General features: G+C 42.4%; 4 protein-coding genes across 4 annotated transcripts; 1 reads left to right on the forward strand and 3 right to left on the reverse strand.

The window, feature by feature from the left end:
• The first annotated feature begins 1,458 nt into the window (after nt 1-1,458).
• On the forward strand, nt 1,459-3,907 carry LOC115670060 (phenylcoumaran benzylic ether reductase Betv6). The gene is made up of 5 exons (XM_030591255.2): nt 1,459-1,735; nt 1,851-1,985; nt 2,506-2,743; nt 3,189-3,392; nt 3,494-3,907. The coding sequence occupies exons 1-5, from the start codon at nt 1,553-1,555 to the stop codon at nt 3,658-3,660; spliced, it is 927 nt and encodes a 308-aa protein (XP_030447115.1). The 5' UTR covers nt 1,459-1,552; the 3' UTR covers nt 3,661-3,907.
• Nucleotides 3,908-4,709: 802 nt separating this feature from the next.
• LOC115670064 (uncharacterized) lies at nt 4,710-6,892 on the reverse strand. The gene is made up of 2 exons (XM_056321172.1): nt 5,416-6,892; nt 4,710-5,319 (listed from the first exon to the last, which is right to left on the reverse strand). The coding sequence occupies exons 1-2, from the start codon at nt 5,528-5,530 to the stop codon at nt 5,138-5,140; spliced, it is 297 nt and encodes a 98-aa protein (XP_056177147.1). The 5' UTR covers nt 5,531-6,892; the 3' UTR covers nt 4,710-5,137.
• Nucleotides 6,893-7,030: 138 nt separating this feature from the next.
• Nucleotides 7,031-10,684, reverse strand: LOC115670061 (protein RER1B-like). Its single transcript, XM_030591256.2, has 4 exons — nt 10,545-10,684; nt 9,660-10,031; nt 7,550-7,730; nt 7,031-7,379 (listed from the first exon to the last, which is right to left on the reverse strand). The coding sequence occupies exons 2-4, from the start codon at nt 10,007-10,009 to the stop codon at nt 7,326-7,328; spliced, it is 585 nt and encodes a 194-aa protein (XP_030447116.1). The 5' UTR covers nt 10,010-10,031; nt 10,545-10,684; the 3' UTR covers nt 7,031-7,325.
• Nucleotides 10,685-12,335: 1,651 nt separating this feature from the next.
• LOC115669893 (proteasome subunit alpha type-1-A) lies at nt 12,336-15,720 on the reverse strand. Its single transcript, XM_030591052.2, has 2 exons — nt 15,279-15,720; nt 12,336-13,103 (listed from the first exon to the last, which is right to left on the reverse strand). Exons 1-2 carry the CDS (start codon nt 15,627-15,629, stop codon nt 12,633-12,635), a joined length of 822 nt encoding a protein of 273 aa, XP_030446912.2. The 5' UTR covers nt 15,630-15,720; the 3' UTR covers nt 12,336-12,632.
• Nucleotides 15,721-18,132: the final 2,412 nt, after the last annotated feature.

Below are 18,132 nucleotides of genomic sequence, written 5' to 3' on the forward strand. Positions count from 1 at the left end.
TTTTTTGTCCCGTCTCGGAACCCCTCTCGTGAAGATCGTGGGTTCTCGATTTGCTACCCCTAGTACTTCGAAAGTGGTAACCACAGCTGATATCAAATTTACTTATATGACCGATGAAAAATGTCCAAGCTGAAATAATAAATTTAGCAATGATGGAAACACGGGCCTACGTAAGGAGAGCAAGAACGTAGCTACTAATGTTAATCTAAGGGAAGGGATGTTGAGGTCTGAGCGAATGACTGGTCGGGTTCGAATCAAGCGCTTTATCACCTTATCTAACCCTTTTAACAATTGCGAAACTCTTACGAATGTTTGTCAGACTCACCCTCTCTCATCGAGCTTAACTTTTGTAACATTCCTGCAAAACCGTCCCGATTCAGGGTCACCTATCCCACCAACCGTCCTAATCCGGATTATAATTATCATGCCATTTGACCTAAAGGGTGACCCCTCACCAACTCCCAAACCGACCCTACCGTTGCTCCCAATCCAAGCTTTCCTCAAAAGTCTCTCGTTCACTCCTGCTCCTGCACCTGCTCCACGTCTCCCCTCTCCCTTTCAATTTCTTCATCTCTGCCCCCACCATTCGCCAACTCCCCAATTGGCGTTTGCGTTCGGTCAATACACTCTCGCCAACCGTTTAGGGTCCCGTTAAGAAAGATAATGGTACCGTCGATCTCTAGAATCACCGAGAAAATAACGACAAAATATTTGTGGTGGCTTTCATCTCAATTAGGGTTGCATGATGCGTATTTCTAAGACAATTAGAGTACAGATAGAAACATAATTGGGTTAAATAAAGACCTTTTTGGCAAAATCTCATGTTGAGAAAAGAACTCTGTATGATGTTAAATAACGTTATACCAAACACTTGACGGAGCGTTTTTGGTTCTAGATGCTATCATTTCACGTGCCTCCTGAAGTCAAGGAAAAGTTGTTAGATCTTGTCAAAGGACTATGACGTCCGTCTACTTAATCAATTGTCAAGTGCGAAAAGTAGGGCAATTCACAAAATTATTTTGGTAGAAAGTAGGGGTATCTAGTTCTAAAATTGGGTGGAATCTAGACCAAAAACCCAGACCGTGTCAGAATCGGTTCCCAATGATTTTTGGAATCGAGAACCGGCCTGGAACCGAACCATTCCAGGCCATTCCACGATTGACCCGGGAACTAGGCCAAACATTAAGTACTATAAGATTATTTTGAGGAAACAAATTATGTGAACAATCTACGATATAATGGTTAAGACATCGATAGATTTCCTAGGCCTCTCCCAGGGTCGACCCTGGAATCGGTCGGATAAGGTCGGTTCGCCATTTGCATCCATACCAAAGAGCAAGGCAACTTCATTATTGGAAGACGATGTTTATACCCCAAGTCCCACCAAGAAAGGGCATCCTGGTAAATTCCAATGTCGCTGCCTGTCCCTGCTTCGTCCAATAAATAGAACTCCAACGTTTTCCCAAAACAGCAGCATCCAACAGTTTGCATCGCCACAAACCATTTCCTCCTTTCCTCGTTTCGATATTGCGAAAGGAGTCCGTCGACGACAATGGCCGAGAAGAGCAAAGTCTTGATCATCGGAGGGACCGGCTACATCGGCAAGTTCGTCGTCGAAGCGAGCGCGAAAGCAGGGCATCCCACGTTCGCGCTGGTGAGACAGAGCACGGTGTCCGACCCCGTCAAGAGCAAGCTCGTCGAGAGCTTCAAGAACTTGGGCGTCACTCTGCTCTTCGTACGTAATAAACGAACGGAACTGTCTCGCCTCCTTATGTTCCGAGGATCATTTGGCCGTGGAGAGTCTCGAGGATTAACGTGTGTTTGTGTGCGTGCGTGTGTGATTGGCACAGGGTGATCTGCACGATCATGAGAGCTTGGTGAAGGCGATCAAGCAAGCTGACGTGGTGATATCGACGGTAGGGCACATGCAAATGCCGGATCAGACCAAGATCATCGACGCCATTAAAGAAGCTGGCAATGTTAAGGTTTGTTAGTTGGTTGGTTCATTTGATTCTGGTGGGGGTGTGCTCTGCTTTCGTTTCAATTTCTCTGCTTTCTCGGTTTCCTTTCAGAAGCTTTATTTTGATTGCTTTAATTTTTACCAGGAAAAGAAGAAACTAGAACTATATTAGGTGGAGTAGGATTGACAGAATCTTATCAAATTCATTCAAATGCTCCTTTACAGTTTGCTACATAACTCAGTAGACTCTGCATTCCAACTATAGACCTGGAGAAAATACACTGGCACGGTTTATCTGTACAAGAAAAGAATAGAATGAGTCTTACGTGAAAGCTGCTCTTGACTAATTACATGTCAAGAATGAAGCAATGACATAAGTGGATCTGAGAATTGAGATTCGATTCGGTATATGTGACAGTGAAAAATCAAGAGAAGGCAATTTAGACTCTTTATATAGTAAGAGATGTATCTGATAACTTCGTATTAAGATCAGATTTCTTGGTAACTGACAATGTCATGATGGGATTGATCACACATGAATGCAGAGGTTCTTTCCTTCCGAATTCGGCAATGATGTGGACCGGGTGCATGCTGTGGAGCCAGCGAAGTCTTCTTTTGATGTCAAGGTCCAGATCCGCCGTGCCGTGGAGGCGGAAGGGATTCCTCACACCTACGTCTCATGCAGCTGCTTCGCCGCCTACTTCCTCCCGACACTGGTGCAGCCAGGACTCACTGCTCCTCCGAGGGACAAAGTCATTATCATGGGCGACGGAAATGCAAAGGGTAAATGACTACTGCTACTATATCAGTTGTTTCTGCATCGAATCAAATAGATAGATATGCATATCAGGGATCATAGCAGATGGATGCTGCGACAGTTACACAGGAATAGGATCCATTGAATTTACTTACCTTAGCGAGAAATGTCCGCACTAACAGAGCATAATTTTGGCACGCTCAATTGATGGTATTCCACTTATCTACGAAGAGTTGTTGCGGGTGGTGGATTTTGAGAAAACATCCTAAACACAAAAGCAGTGTAACTAAACCTTTTCTCTGTGCCTGCCCTATCTTGATTGATTATGCATAAGTCTTCTAAATATGACTTAAGTAGAGATAGTGGATCTTCCTCTGGGCCTTTTTGAATTTGCTACCGGACAGAACTTGGTTTTGCTATAGCAATAGCAAGTGTATGTTTTGTGGGCGTTGATCTCCGGTACTTCTGCAGCGATTTTCAACAAGGAAGAAGACATTGGGACCTACACCATCAAGGCGGTTGATGATCCAAGAACACTGAACAAGATCCTTTACCTCAGGCCTCCTAAGAACATTTACTCATTCAATGAGCTCGTTGCCTTATGGGAGAAGAAAATTGGCAAGACCCTCGAAAAGATTTACCTTCCTGAAGAGCAAATCCTGAAGCAAATCCAGGGTACGCTTTTTCTTGAAATCAAAGAATGCATTTAAGCCAATTCTTATATTCTTCTCATGATTGAAATTCCTGACATGGCTTATTTTCCCATTCTTTCGCAGAGTCCCCAATTCCCATCAATGTCATATTAGCAGTGAACCATTCAATCTTTGTTAAGGGCGATAATACCAATTTCGAGATCGAGGAGTCGTTTGGTGTCGAAGCTTCTGAGCTGTACCCAGATGTGAAGTACACTACAGTGGAAGAATACCTTGAAAATTTTGTCTAAATTAAGGGCATTCGTCTCCTGCTCTTCAAGGAGTTACTGTGACTCAGGTGAACAGCTGATATGTATTAAAAGGTTGTACACCTAAAGAAAAAGTATCAAAGGTCTGGGTCTTCTTTAAAAGTGTCTCTGATGTCATATTCTTCGTGGTCTTCTAAGACATGTATTTGCTTGTCATTGCTGTGAGGTTCATGAACTACCAAGGTTGTTGAGACTAACTTTGCTTGTCAGAAATATTTCAGTTCTCATATATGGGGTCCGTTGTGTATTAATAGTTGAGGGATCTTTAACCGGCAATGCCGCCTCAACGCTTTACAACTTCAATCTTCATTCTTCTGAAACTTCTTGAGAAACGAGTTGCCCACATATTTCTCAGGAAAAATTCAAAAGGTCAACTCAGAATCCCTCATAAATGCAATGCCCCCGTAAATTGTAAACCTAATCAAGCCCCTTATATCAAAGGAAGTAACTGGAGGAACAATCTCAGTTTCACTCTTATAGAAATTTGTAACTTCGTGTGTAACAAACATAGAAGCATTAACAATGCAAGTTCAATCAATCACAAATATGAATCCTGAAACCTACCTTATGCTTTTTCCTTAACAACCAACTCCCCTCTAAAGTTGAAAAAGATGAATCAATGTTTATCTATAGACTTCTTGCGCCATGTACTGTCATCTGCATTATTGCCGATTCTGTATCTTCTACTAAGAGTATGTATACAACCTGATTGCCATTTTTTTACTGCAGCAAATAGATACTAAGTATGGTTGAACATATACAAAGCGAGCACATTATGGACTATAAACGCCAAAAATCCATAATGCTGACATTATCATCTTTGTCATTGCCAATTCTGCGTCTTGTAGAATGCAACACTTCATGTAATGAGCTAATCTCTAGAGCAAAACAGGCAAAAATCACATCTAATTCTGGTTTAGCTCCATATAGAGTCTCCTTTCAGCAAAAAATATATCTAAGCCATGCCATCTATCGTGACATTCGACTTCGAGAGTGTGGCAAAACTAGGAATACTCAAGGCTGCCTCTAAGTTTGGGTGTATAATATTCCAATTCTTATTATTACAACGTTACATAACAATACAAGTAAATATGTCAGAACCTTGTCAACAATTTAATCCCTCTGTCTATGTACAACAGTGACAGAATCGTATGAAGGGCCATGATGGAAAAATTAAATGTTAAAGATGAATAATTCCACTTGCGTCCTAATTCAATCAAGGAGTCATCCCCAAAACCACTGTTGAGGCTGTGATGATGCGTGGAACTTCCAGGTACACGAGTCACAAGCCATGACCACTTTGCTTCACCCTCCAGTCTCTGGCTGTTCAATCTGAATCCACGACCTGCTTACACGCAATTATATAGCTCAACATTGTCCAATGTGAGGCAGCTTCATAGCTGAGAGATTATGCATGACCAATTAAACTGACACTGAGTTGATTTCCTCATCCAAAATCTCATTGAGCTTGATTCCTGTTGACCCTCGAAGAAGCTGGCTGAGGTTCTGGCGACGGTGACGGCGACGGCGCTGGAACTGGTGCCGTGGCGCGTGCGGTGTCCAACGGTTTACTTGCTGATGATTTCTTCAGGAATCCAAACGCTTTTCTGGCCCTCAAGGCTTCGGTATCGATATTTTCGCCTGCAAAGAACACCATCAGAAATGGACTTATTAAGATCAAAACTACGTGAGCAGAACAACTCGCCCCTCATACAAAGAATCACATGTAACTCTTACCATTTAGACTCAGCTTGAGTTTGGCAGACTCAGACAGATGAACCAGTGTTGGTGTGATGATCGTCAGGAGAGCCCAGAAGAAGAATATCACCACAACGGTTCTCCTTCCACTCATCTGTCGAAAGGGAAAAAGACAGACTGCTGCAATTGAGAAATTCCTGGAAGGTTTTAATCATGAGGAAGGAGAGAGAGAAGAGGGAGAGAGAGATCACCTCAACGCCCTTAGCTGGCCATGTTTAGGGTGCGGAGTGATTACAATAATTATTCAAAACTCTGTTGGTTTGGGATTGTTTTATATTCCCACAAGGAAAGTCTGGAGTATTTTAAACTATGACATCCTCAGTTCCACTGGTTAGTAGTTGGAGAGTTGTTATACCAAGTTTAATTGTCTAATAGAGATCCCATCAATGAGGCTAAGCCAAAATTTCTGCACGTCGCTGTCTGTAATTGCTCATATTCCCCAGCTGAACCTTGATCCCATCAATTTGTACTTGGTGGGTAAGAAATAGAAACTGAGAGGATCGAATCGTCTGATTAGAGTTTGAAAAAAACGAGGGCTAACATGCTCTAGAGTAATACGTGTCTTGTGTTTTTGATCAGGGCGAAACTCTCCCGGCTAATGCACCGACAATTCGTGATTTACAGCCCCCATCGACGCAAAGTTGATGCTCTCGGTAAAATCAATGGCGAGATCACGTTTAACCGGATAGTCCGCTCTCAGAATGCTCCGACAGCTGTTTCTGCAATTTAAATAATGGCAATCTGGTTGAAGCTTTGTGCCAAGAATGCAATGCCATAACTCCTCGACTTAATGCTGGAGGCCCGAAAATGTAAAACTGGACAGACCAGGTCTAAAGGGATCTAGAGTTGGTATTTAAAAGACTCGGCGCAAATTATTGTGCAAGAATGTGTGCCTTGCACTACTGCTCCGTCCGCGTAGAACGTCAACTATCAAAAGCTGATTCAGCTAATACAACCTTTCTTCTGGCCTCCTGCTTTGCGAGTAGTCAGTTAGCCGAAGCACCTAACGTTAATACTGCAGGTACTTGCCGACGGTTTCGGAGTCTCCCACGTCCACACCACAATACCTGGTCCCTACAGCGATCTTTTGTTTTAAGAAGAGAAGTGTACCGACATCCCACCATTTTTGGCTGGGGACAGATCTTCACGTGTCGCGAATTATAACTCATAAGTATTCCCTTCCCCAAAGGACGAATGATCAATTCACGGCGGCATATCCTTTTCAGCTATAGTACTCGCAAACTCGAAACAAATACGCAAAGAAATCCTCAGAAGGAGCAAGACTATCCTGTAGCTCGGAAAAGCGAATAAAATAGCACTGAGTACAAAACCTAAAAATGAGAAAGCTGCCACGAAAAGTCGAATAGATTAGGTTTTAGGGAGACCGGGTAATCCCTCTTCTTTACGCTGTCTGCCCACAAGTTTGGTCACAAATAGCGAAAATAACACTTCGAAGAAATCTTCCCATTTGCTAGAAAGGTTCCTAACGCCTACGTGAGTGCTATGGCTACTCATTGTGGACTAGCTAACAGTTCAAACTTATTCAAAAGATGAGGAAAGAACCAGTAGTCAATCATTATCAGCTACAGTTCCATGACAAAAGAACAAGTAGTCAATCATTATCGCCCAGAAATCTGTCTAAGATACAAAGGTAGAAAAAGGCAGCTGGTAGTGCATTAAGACTATCTAAGGAAAAGAATACTAAGAGATGCAAGTTACAGCCGCCAATAACGAGAACAGGTGTAACATCAGAGCATAATACGAGAAGCCTTTAACTACGTTTGGACTGTGTTTGAGAAAAAGGAAAGAAGCATGAGAGTATCAATGCCATCAGTCTTTGATTATTTCCTCAGCTTCTCGCTTCCTAATTAACAGATTTGGCGAGAGCTTCAGTCCCTAATTGAGCTACTGCTACTTGCACCTGTCTTCTTTCCCCTATAAGTCTGTTACAGCAAGATAAATGGAAATTAGTGCTTCATAAAAGAAGAGGGGTTAGAGAGAGAGAGAGAGAGAGAGAGAGAGGCAGGAAGCATTCCAGAGAAAAATAAAATTGGTTCATAAAGATAGCGGCACAAGGCATAGTAGTTTTGCCAAGAATACCCGCATCACTAACCTGTTTTCCAAAGCTGAATGGCACATATTTGTACTTAATCATGTGCATAATTTGGCGCTTCATCGTGAGGACAAATAGTACCAACCAATAGCAGAGTAATATTGGCCAGAACACAGGAACGTCAAATACTGAAAGGAAGGTCATCAGAAAAGCCACACAGAAAGCTTTTGTGATTGCATACCTAAAATCACCAAAACAAAACCTTTCAGATCACATTAGGAGCCTGATAAACAGGATATGCGTGCATGTTCAAGAATAGCAAGTTATACGGTGAACAATCATTGATAAAGAAAATAAGATATATGGTGAACCATGACACCCACCTAGAAGCTACATTGAGGATAGCGATGAAGTTAAGACAAAGGCAATGGCGTAAGTTTGCAGAAAAAAAATGTGTATCTCTCCCTTGAAAACAAGAAATTGTTGCATACTCCCTCTAGTAGTCCCAACCAATGTAAGGCCCACGAGCATGTGAGAGGGTGGGATGCGATTAAGGGTGCGTTTGTTTCACTGAAAATTTCATGATAAAGGAAAAATATAGTTTTCATTTGTTTGATGACTTAGAGAAAGTGATTTCCGTCTTGCTAGTAGGAGAAGTTGTTTTCCCCCAATCTAAGATTGTTGTTCTCATTACCGTAGATCAATTAGTTTTCCATTATCCAAACACCAAAAAGTCAGAAAACAATTTCCCAGAAACAGTTTTCTGTCAAACAAATGCACCCTAAACATCACCTGGTTTAACAAGAAAGTTCGAACAAAGTGATGAAATTGTGAATTGTGCTGACCCAAAATAAACTAATTGACATGCATTAAGCTTATTCTGAACAAGACAAATACCAAATCATGATTGTCCCTTCCATCACTTGCAGCTGTTATTCCATTACTTACATATGTTGTTCAATCTCCAGGCTTCTTCACAGTAAAGATAGCGCGACAATACAAGTAAACTAAAGATGCATACACTCAATCCATGCATATATCACTTATGATTTCAGCGTTCCACGTGATAGTGACGTCATTCTAATAATCATCAATTGCTCATGTCAAAACTAGAGGTTATCATTGGCCCCCGGTAGGACCCTCTGGTTGGGCCTAACTTGTTGCTTTGGTGGGCCAGTCCATCAACAACAAATATATAGATTTTTTGGGCCTAGATCGGGCCCAATCCAACCGGACTGGGCTTTATAACTAAAGGATGCCCAGGACCACCTAACAATTTGGCCTGGCAGGCCTGAATGGGCCCCTAGGCCACCAAACCATGATTGAGTTTAATCATGACACCATTTGATCGTCATTATTAGGGCTCCTATAGTAGAATCATTGATCTAAATTATATAGCATCAGCAAACAGGAGAGGCTTTCTAATATCCAAAAAATGGAAATGAGATGCATTTATCCATCTAGGATTACTCGCATTATTCTCCATCGCTCATTTCATTGGTAATTGAGATTAGAACAAATTGTGAGCCATTCTGAATGAACCATCTGTTAGAAAGTAAAATCTACAGGTGAAGGTGTTACCCAAGCAGCTTATTTTATCCTGCAAAAGATTAGCAATAAAGAAAATCCTCATCGCCTTGTTTTAGCATCAAGACAAATCTGCCCTCTTTAATTAAAAATTTTTTGGAAGATCTCCACCACTTTCGAGCGGTTGATTAGGTTCAAGGGAACTGGTCCCTAATGCAGCACAATTTAAAAACCTAAATCTTTTCATATTGTCTGACCGTGATAAGCAATGAGGTTTTATAACTATCTGCTGAAGGCAAAAGCCAATTTAATTGCCTAATAGTCACAGATATAAACTTTGATCTTGCTCCTTAATCACCAAATGATCACTTACAAAGGATGAGTACAAAAACACAGTCACTCATATGTATGATGAACATGGTCAAAAGACGATCTATACACAAGTCATAACCTACAAAACTTCGTCCAAAGAAGATAAAGTAGTAATGGTCCAGTTAGAGTCATCAACAACTTCGAATCTTTGCAAGAATTTATCTCAACACGAATACTAAGATTACTCCCACTACTAGTAAAGTCAGAAGAGAATTCAATATTTGAGAAGCAAATGATTTGTCTAAACCATAGGAGTGGAATTTCAGATTACCAGAACTTGAATTCAGGAAGGCGGCGAATGAAAGGCTTAAACTCATCCGATCCTTTCGTCGGTAACGAAGCCCCATCTGGGCCTTCTAACTCCGGATCAACCTTTGGCGAGAGGAACCCGATCAACAAGTTCAAGATATAGATTCCGAGTCCATACGAGACGATGTAAAACCCCTGAACATAGTAAACTCTCAACATGTAAATCAAAGCAGCAGCAAGAGTCCCCAGCCACCGCTGTACCGGGTGAGGGGTCGATCGATCCAGATAGTACTGGAACGCCCTCGAGAAATCGTTCCTCCACTTGGCCAGAGGCGCCACAGCCGCGCCACCATCGCCCCCACCTCCTTCCATAGAATTTCTAACTATTACCTTCCTGCAAGTCAGCAAAGAACACAACGTTATGAGGCACGCCAATCGCTTCGACTCGATAATCATCTACAGATACTGAGAAGGAGCTCCCCCCCCCGCCCTCCTTTTTAATTACTATTATTAAACCGTCAATTCGCAGTCGCAAAACCCAACTCATCCTCAACTCCCGAAAAGGGCTCAAGAAAACCAACCATCCGGCACCAAATTCAACGAAGCAACCAAGCAACACACCTAAGCCTCCACAATCACACCAAACGCGCGAAGAAGAATCCCTAGTCAATAACGGAGCTTCCTTGTCGACACCGCCAGCGAAAACCTAACCAAAAACCCGCGCCACCGCAGTACCAAAAAACGCCGTACGCAGGAGCTAATCGAACACGGAGAAACGCTCCAAGAACGGGCCCCGCACGAGCACGCGACGCATTTCCGCGCGCCGGCCACGAGGAACCGCAACCAGGGGCGAAATCGACGGGGAAAAACCGAAGGCGACGAAATTTAAAGACCGGCGAGGTCGTACCTTGCAGGGAGCAAGCGGCAGGGAGCTTCGGGCTATGGCGAGGCGGCAGGCGGTTGCTGTCGCCGCGAGACGAGGGGGACCGATACGGCGGGAGAAGCGATCCGATGACCACTCGTCGTTTCGATCTTTGGGCCAACGAGGAAGACGAAGATGCTCCCAAACAAGAAGTTAAACCGAGAAGAAAGAAGAGAGCAAATTCTGCAGGCTCGCGAAGGGGCGATCAAAAACGCGTGCTGGTGACGTCGTTTTTTAGGGATGGGATGGATTTTACGAGACGGCCCTTCGATATCTACCGGATATTCGACCCTGCCACTGACCTCCCGGATTATTTTCATCGGAGGGAAATGGGAAAATGGCACAAATTATTCCTACATTTTAGTTCAATACGCAATGTGGTACCTGAACTTTTTAATTTATTCAATGCGATCCTTAAACTTTAACCCAATGTGTAATGTCGTCTCCGAACTTTCAAATTTATTCAATGCGACTTCGAAATTACGATATATGTTCAATGTAGTTCTTAAATTATATGAAAAGTGTTTAATATTATCCCTGAACTTGAATTAATTGAAAGAATTAAATGAAGGACAATATTGAACACTCTTCATGGAGTGTCCTATCAAACGTTTTGCATATGCATATCAATTCGCATAAGTTTTAAAAATGGAAAAATTACCCAAAAAATCCTAAACTTAGGCCTAAACCTTTTTTTCCCAATTAAATCATAAACCTGTTTTTCCCAGTAGTCTGTGCGAAAGAAGCTAAGAATGACTCCAAACACAGATGCCCCCTCGCACCAAGGCAACTCTAACTCTGCAACAACTAGGATGAACAACTCAAAACTCAGTCAAACAAACTCCTGCAAACACAAGCACAGATCATCAATACACAAGCTGGCACTGGATTTTCCAAATTTCTGCAGAGATTAACAACCTCCAAAGGAATTGAACGAGAGCCGTTACGCAGTAGAGATTCAAATGATCCTCTGCGCGACAACGTAACGCTAGAGATCACTCTCTGTGTATTTGAGGATCAAGCGCATCACGAAGAGCCTCGTTCCTTCCCTTCCATAGAAAATAAGTAGCTGAATTTAGGAGCACACCCAACTTTTACCTTTAAGAATATTCATATTCCAAGAAAACTCAAATCTCTCAGCCACCAATGAGCCTCTAGATTCACCTCACAATAGAAGGATATAACCCCAAACCTGCCTAGAAGAGTTGCAATGCTAAAACAGATGCTTCTAGACTCTGGCTGCAATTTGCAAAGCTGACAAAGATCGTTCACATCACACTATTCTTTCCATCCAATCAGAAGTGGGCAATCTATTTAGGATGATTAACCAGTTAATAAAGCCAAATTTTTGGGAATTTTCGACCTGAACCAAATCAACCTGTGCCACTTGACTTTAGCACCTAGATCCCTCACCAAACTCCAGGCATCCTTTTGATTAAGCCCACCACTACCTGACGATTTTCTGGAATTTCGCCCCCATTATACCGAAAATTTGGTTAAAAATAATTTGACAAATTGGGTTAGGAGTGCATTGTAGACGCCCAATAGCAGTTCCAGAATGTAGCATTGTCCCGCTGAGGCAAACCTGCGGCAACCTCAAGTTAATCTCAAGCAAGAAGAGCGCTGCTTGCTATTGACATGCAAGGGGATTCAAGCAAAGGTTAGGAATGGAAGCCTTCACTCAATCTAACCAACCAAGTACTCGTCTTGACTGAAGACAGATGAAAATGCAATAACCAATTTGCATTTTCACAAATTTCAGCAGCTCCCACAGCATTTAACAAGCAAGGAGGGGGAACTTAATCCATCAAAGGCTTAAATATATGTTTCCAAGCTCTCACTACCAAGCTCAATGAATCCTTCAAGATATGAAAATGTAAAAATCGAGAATTCATACAGAGGAGGTCAACAAACATTAGCAGCTAAGGAAGGAGATGAATTGGATAACAGTCCAAAGACAGACAACCAAAAAACATTGATCACCAGTTGCCATCCACATTTTCTTGTCTCATCTCCGAAAGACATGCGCAAGACCTCTAACATAAGACAAGCGACGTGCAGACTCTGGCATGTTTAGATATCCATGGGAGCAGCACCTTCCTCAGCGGGGGTGGCTTCTCCTGCAGCAGTTTCCTGATCACCGGTATCCCCCGCTTCTGCAGCAGGCGGTTCTTCCTCCCCTACAATCTCAAACTCATCAATTAGTTGCTGTACCGTGTTCTGGTCCAATATATGGAACGACTCGCCTACTCCAACCACAGCGACAGTGCATATGGTACTCGTCAACCTCTCTCCTTGCAAAGTTTCCCTTATAGCAATGAGGGCATCTTTGACCAGATCCTCGCACTTGGAGTCCATGAAGTTCTCAAACCTACGTTCCAAGTATGTTTTTGCAGCTTGTGAGCGGGACCCGATGGCGAAAGCCTGATATTCAAAGTAGTTTCCACTCGGACAATTGTAATAGAGGTGAGCTCCAGATTCATCTAGTCCAGCTACCAAAAGACCAACACCATAAGGTCGTTTCCAGGAGCGTTGGGTGCAGACCTGCCAACATTTACTAGGTTATTACAGTCCAAGATATCTTTAGTCGCAAGAAATACTAAAACAAAAGTTAACAACCACAGAGAAACCCCCTACCCTGTAAGAAAGTGACCGTAGTACCACCCAAAATTTACAGGCTTCAATTGAATTAACTGAGGGATTAGATTTTGAGTATTATCACAACAATATCAGTTTCAATAGTTCTGATTGTCAAATAGCATCTCCAGCAGTTTGAACTTTGATTTAAAGTTGGTTGGGACTTGAGGCACAAACTACGCAGCTGGACTTCTTTTCCGTTATTTATCATGTCACTTTAGCATTTCTAGGAACATGAAACCCTGATAAGCATTCAAGTTGGTGCCATCTTCTCAAGGCATAGTCAGTACTGCACAGTTGATCATATCAACCCTAGTGTGCACTGCACAGCGGATTCTAAAACCATAGTCTGTACAGTCAGATTCTAAGCACAAAACTAAGGATTCTATGACAAAGCCACCAAGCGATACAATAAACTGCAGGCTATTGGCTCACAATCTTTAAAAGCAACATTTTCGCCCGGAAGTAGCAAGGCAGTCATGTGGATCATGCCTTTGAGATTGTTTTGGCATAAAATTCTGTGCGACAACATTAGTTAAATGATAACAATGTCTTGAAATAGAACCAATCACAATATGAATGTAGAAGCACTGCCCTCTAACAGTGTAATATTGGCAACTTATTCTCAGTAGAAAGGGTAGTACATCAAAAGTGCATGCAAAAAAAAATAAGAAAATTGGGACAATCCAGAAATGAGAGCAACAATCTTCTACTCGACTATATCCGAAGACAAAGCTTCCAGAAATGAAGTAGTCACCCAAATCTCTAGCAAAGGAGACAACGATGCATCCAAAAGTAGAAGGTACTAGAAAGTCTGTCATAAACCCTGTTTTTCGAATTCAGTTACTTTCTGATCCAATCAACAAATTCCAACAGATCCAGTATAGGCAATCAAAAGGGTAAAACTAAAGAAATGAAGGTAGAAGGGACCAGTGAAATAAGATGAATTAGTTTTATGGAAACCTAACGTTAGACATGAATTAGAAACTGCTTATAAGGCCTCCTATGTAGCGGTCGAACATGTATGAAATCATAAAAGTAGCGAGGAAAAACTACTGACAGCTGGAACAGAATTTACTAACGTAAAGTGCACTAAAAAAAAACTGCTACAGTTTGTTAACAATGTAAAAAGCCTAGGAGGACTAGGGACAAATTTCAAAAGCACAGCTAAGTCATGTTTATAATGAAAACATAGTTACATGTGCTGCAAGCATTGCAGACAGTTTAAAACACAAGCGCTTAGTTCAATTTCCGGTTCCTTTTTCATTGAATGTTTTATTTACTTATAGTCCCGCAATTTGGCCAGAAGATGAATGGATCATTTGTGAAAAAGTGAAGTCAAAACAAGAGAAGTCATGTCATTCAATGAGACTATGAAAGGATCATTCGTTTATGAAAATGTGAAGTCAAAACAAGCAAATCTCCCGTCATTGCGGCAACAAGAAGAAAATTATTGACATGTTACTGAGCTTTCCAATACAATCCAGGTGTGAGGCACAAACAGATAATAGATCTTTTGACAGTCAATGAAGGAGTTATAAGTTATATTTCCATCAACACGACAAAGTTCACCCAGAGCATCTGTCGGGCTGCTTAAATGTGTAGTGAACCTTCTCTTCTATATCTGTTTCAACCCATATTACTACAATCCAATTCCCTCCCGATACATTTGAAACAAAATCACAGATAAATTAACAGGAAGCGCCTACGTTAAGAAAAAGACTAAGAATTAAGCTTAAAAAGAACTGCCTTTTCCACATTAGGCAGGCTTCAGTCATCACAGTATGACACGGACTCCGAAAACTAAGCTCGTGCTCTTAAACCCCTTCAAAATCCCACCAAGTCCACACTCCATACTCCAGGACCCAGCAATCCCCAATTCCCTAACAACAGAACAAATTGCACACTCTTCACAGTTAATTCCAACCCATGCCGCCCTAAAACCCTAATGCCCCAAAGTCCCTCGATTCACGAAGCGAATCGCGGCGCAAATCACTAAACTGCAGAAACTATATACGAGAATTCCAATCCGCAACAAACAAACGAAATCACGCCAATCCAATCCAAATTGAGACAAATCACCTGAGCCTTGTCGGCCAGCTGAACCACCAGCCTCCCCACCGGGAGCGGCGACTCGTAGGTGAAGGCGTGGCTGATGCACTCGGAGCGCATGTACCGCGAGAGGACGCGGCCGTCGGCGGTGAGGCCGGCGATGGCGACGCCGATGTGGTCGTCGACCTTGAAGATCTTCTTCTGGTGGGAGGAGAGCTCGTTGTTGGCCTTGTTGACGCAGGCCAGGACGACGTGGGTCTTGGATCGGAGGCCGATCGCGGCGGAGCCCTGCTTCACGGCCTCCATGGCGTACTCGACCTGGAAGAGGCGGCCGGCGGGGCCCCAGGTGGTCACGTCCGTGTCGTACTGGTTCCTGAACATGGTTCCGAAGAAGGGCGAGGAGGAGGAAGGCGGCGCCGCGTCGAAGGGGCGGAGAAGAAAATGGGAGAGCTTCCTTTTCTCTCGCTCGAGGCGTGAAAATGGTGCGCGTCGATGGAGGGGGAGAGCGAGGCTTTTTGTCTTGTGTGTTTTGTGGTTTTCTTTCTGAGCAAGGCAGGAGGAAGAGGAGGAAGAGGAAGAAGAAGAAGAAGATGCGAACTGGGGGAGTGAGGCCCGAGCGAGGGGGTCGGGTCAGTGATGGGTCAGGTCGGGTCCTAAAATGGGCTCGAGGTACCCGACTGCGATGGGCTTTGCTGAGTGACTCGGCCCATTTCATTGGGCCTTTGGACGGTCGGTCGGATTGGGCTTGGTCGGGCCGGGTTATTTTCATTTTTGCCACCTTTCCCCTTGGCATTCCAAGTCCTTTCTATTTCTCAGAGTATTGAGCACACGGAATGCGAAAAAAGCAAGAGTAATGACATAAATCGTCCATGAAGTTTGGCCCAATACGTAACACGGCCCCTGAATTTTTAATTTGTTCGACGTGATCTTTAAACTTTAGCCCAATGTACGAAATGATTCCTAAACTTTTAATTTGTTCAATGCAAAAAATAAAAACGGTATATTGAAAATCGCAAGGTTTCTTTATTTCGCGTCTTGATAAATAGTATTTCAAGGTACTCATTAACAAAAATTCTAATAAGAAAATTGGGTTTCGTTTAGGACGCGTGGCGTCCTCGATGTGTTTTAGCACTCGGATGGGATGGGCTCCGAAGCTCGTGACTTAGGTATTCTCGATGCATGCACGATGCACCCGATGAAAATCATTGAGTTAAAAAGCAACTATTCAGATCAGCTTGGTGACTCTCCGAAACGAAAAATCTTCGATTATCTTGATCTCTTGGCATGCCTGCGAATCTCTCGTGGTCTCATGGCACGTTTAGGCCTTTCGTCGAGGAAAAAAGAACCGGGGCCTAAATATGTGCTCTACCTCATCATAATCCAACGACTCGCTTAGTTTGTCATACGCGGACATGTCCCGGGATTACTATAATTTAGATCACGCGTCGAGAAAATTAAAATTATAGGGGGGCCTAAATGATATATTCATAATCATGATAGCTTCTCTCTTGACAAGAATAAAAATATTTTACATATTAAAATTATTATCGCGGCAAAAGAGAGAATTGCAGACATCGAAACGGGAAAAATTATATTAATTATGAAAATATGGTCACCCTCTTTTTATTACCATAGAATTTCTCTTTTGAATCTTTACAAGTCAGCGAATGAGCCCGTCCACGGATATTCCGGTGGCTTCAACACACTTTTAGGTATTGGGAAGTAAAAAAGGATCGATCTGAAATGCTCTGTCGATCTCAAAGCAAAAGACCCTTTGGAAAAAAATTAATTAAGAGTAATTAAAAGAGGAAAGCTCTCCAAGGCCAAAAAGCAGTGTGGTTATAAAAGCCTCCTGCCCACTGCTTTTTTAAGCTTTTTAAGATCCTGAGTTCTTCATGCCATCATTTGATGGACCCAATGTTCAAAAGATTCTCCGATTAAAGAAAAAAAGGCAAGTCGTTTGGTTAGAAAGTTTTGGTAATAATGACCGATCTTCGGCTCCTTTGCCCTCGGTACAAATAGGAGACGTTGCTGAGTGAGTGCTTAAATAAAATCGGGTTTTCGAAGTACTTTTGAATTTTTTTCTGCCTTTCGATTTATTTAGCGTAGAATATTTGATATCTTTTAGTTTTGACATCTCGAATTTTGTATGTCCAGAACTAAGGTTGAGGCGATACCGGGACATTACTTTATGAAGATCTATGTGCAAAGTAACCATTGAACCTATTCTTTAGGACCTAAACAACATATTTTCCATCTCGCCAACGCCGATTCAAGTCAGAGCACGCCCGATCCTGAAGCATCATCTGATGCGGTCGATAGACTTGTATAAAGTCAAGAAGTGACGTTGAATCGTAAAAGGTAAAGTGCGTGTGTCAGTAGACTTGTATAAAGTAAAAAAAAAAAAAAAGTCAAAACATATCCTAAATCAAGGAGGTTAATAAGTTCGAAATTACTCGAATTCACTTTTTTTCTTTTCTCTTTTTGTTTTGGGCCTTTGGCATCATCATGTGCCTTGGGAAAGCTAAATAGGGTCCCCAAACGCAAGGGAGATGGACGTGTCCTGTACCGAAATTATCTTATATCCCCACCACCGGACAATTGAAGATGCTGCAGAGGATTTTAAAAGCAGAGAGCAAAGCAGCATTTCTGCAAAGGACAAAAGAGGCCCCCACCCTTTCCTACTTTAATTTCTCGTGAAAAAGGAGAGAGCTCCTCATCGAGAGGGCCCGACCAATTTCATTGTTCAATAATAATGACATTATTGAGGATCGAGGATAGATTTCATCCTTTTTTTTATTCGAGTAAAAGCCATCAGAAACTCTAAAATATACTTAGTATTTCGCTTTCGCATATCGAAAATTACAGACTCGTGACACGTTTA

Source organism: Syzygium oleosum, unplaced genomic scaffold, assembly GCF_021117445.2.
Source record: "Syzygium oleosum isolate NSW1041296 unplaced genomic scaffold, Sole_v2.1 Sole_v2.22, whole genome shotgun sequence".
Lineage (NCBI taxonomy): Eukaryota > Viridiplantae > Streptophyta > Magnoliopsida > Myrtales > Myrtaceae > Syzygium > Syzygium oleosum.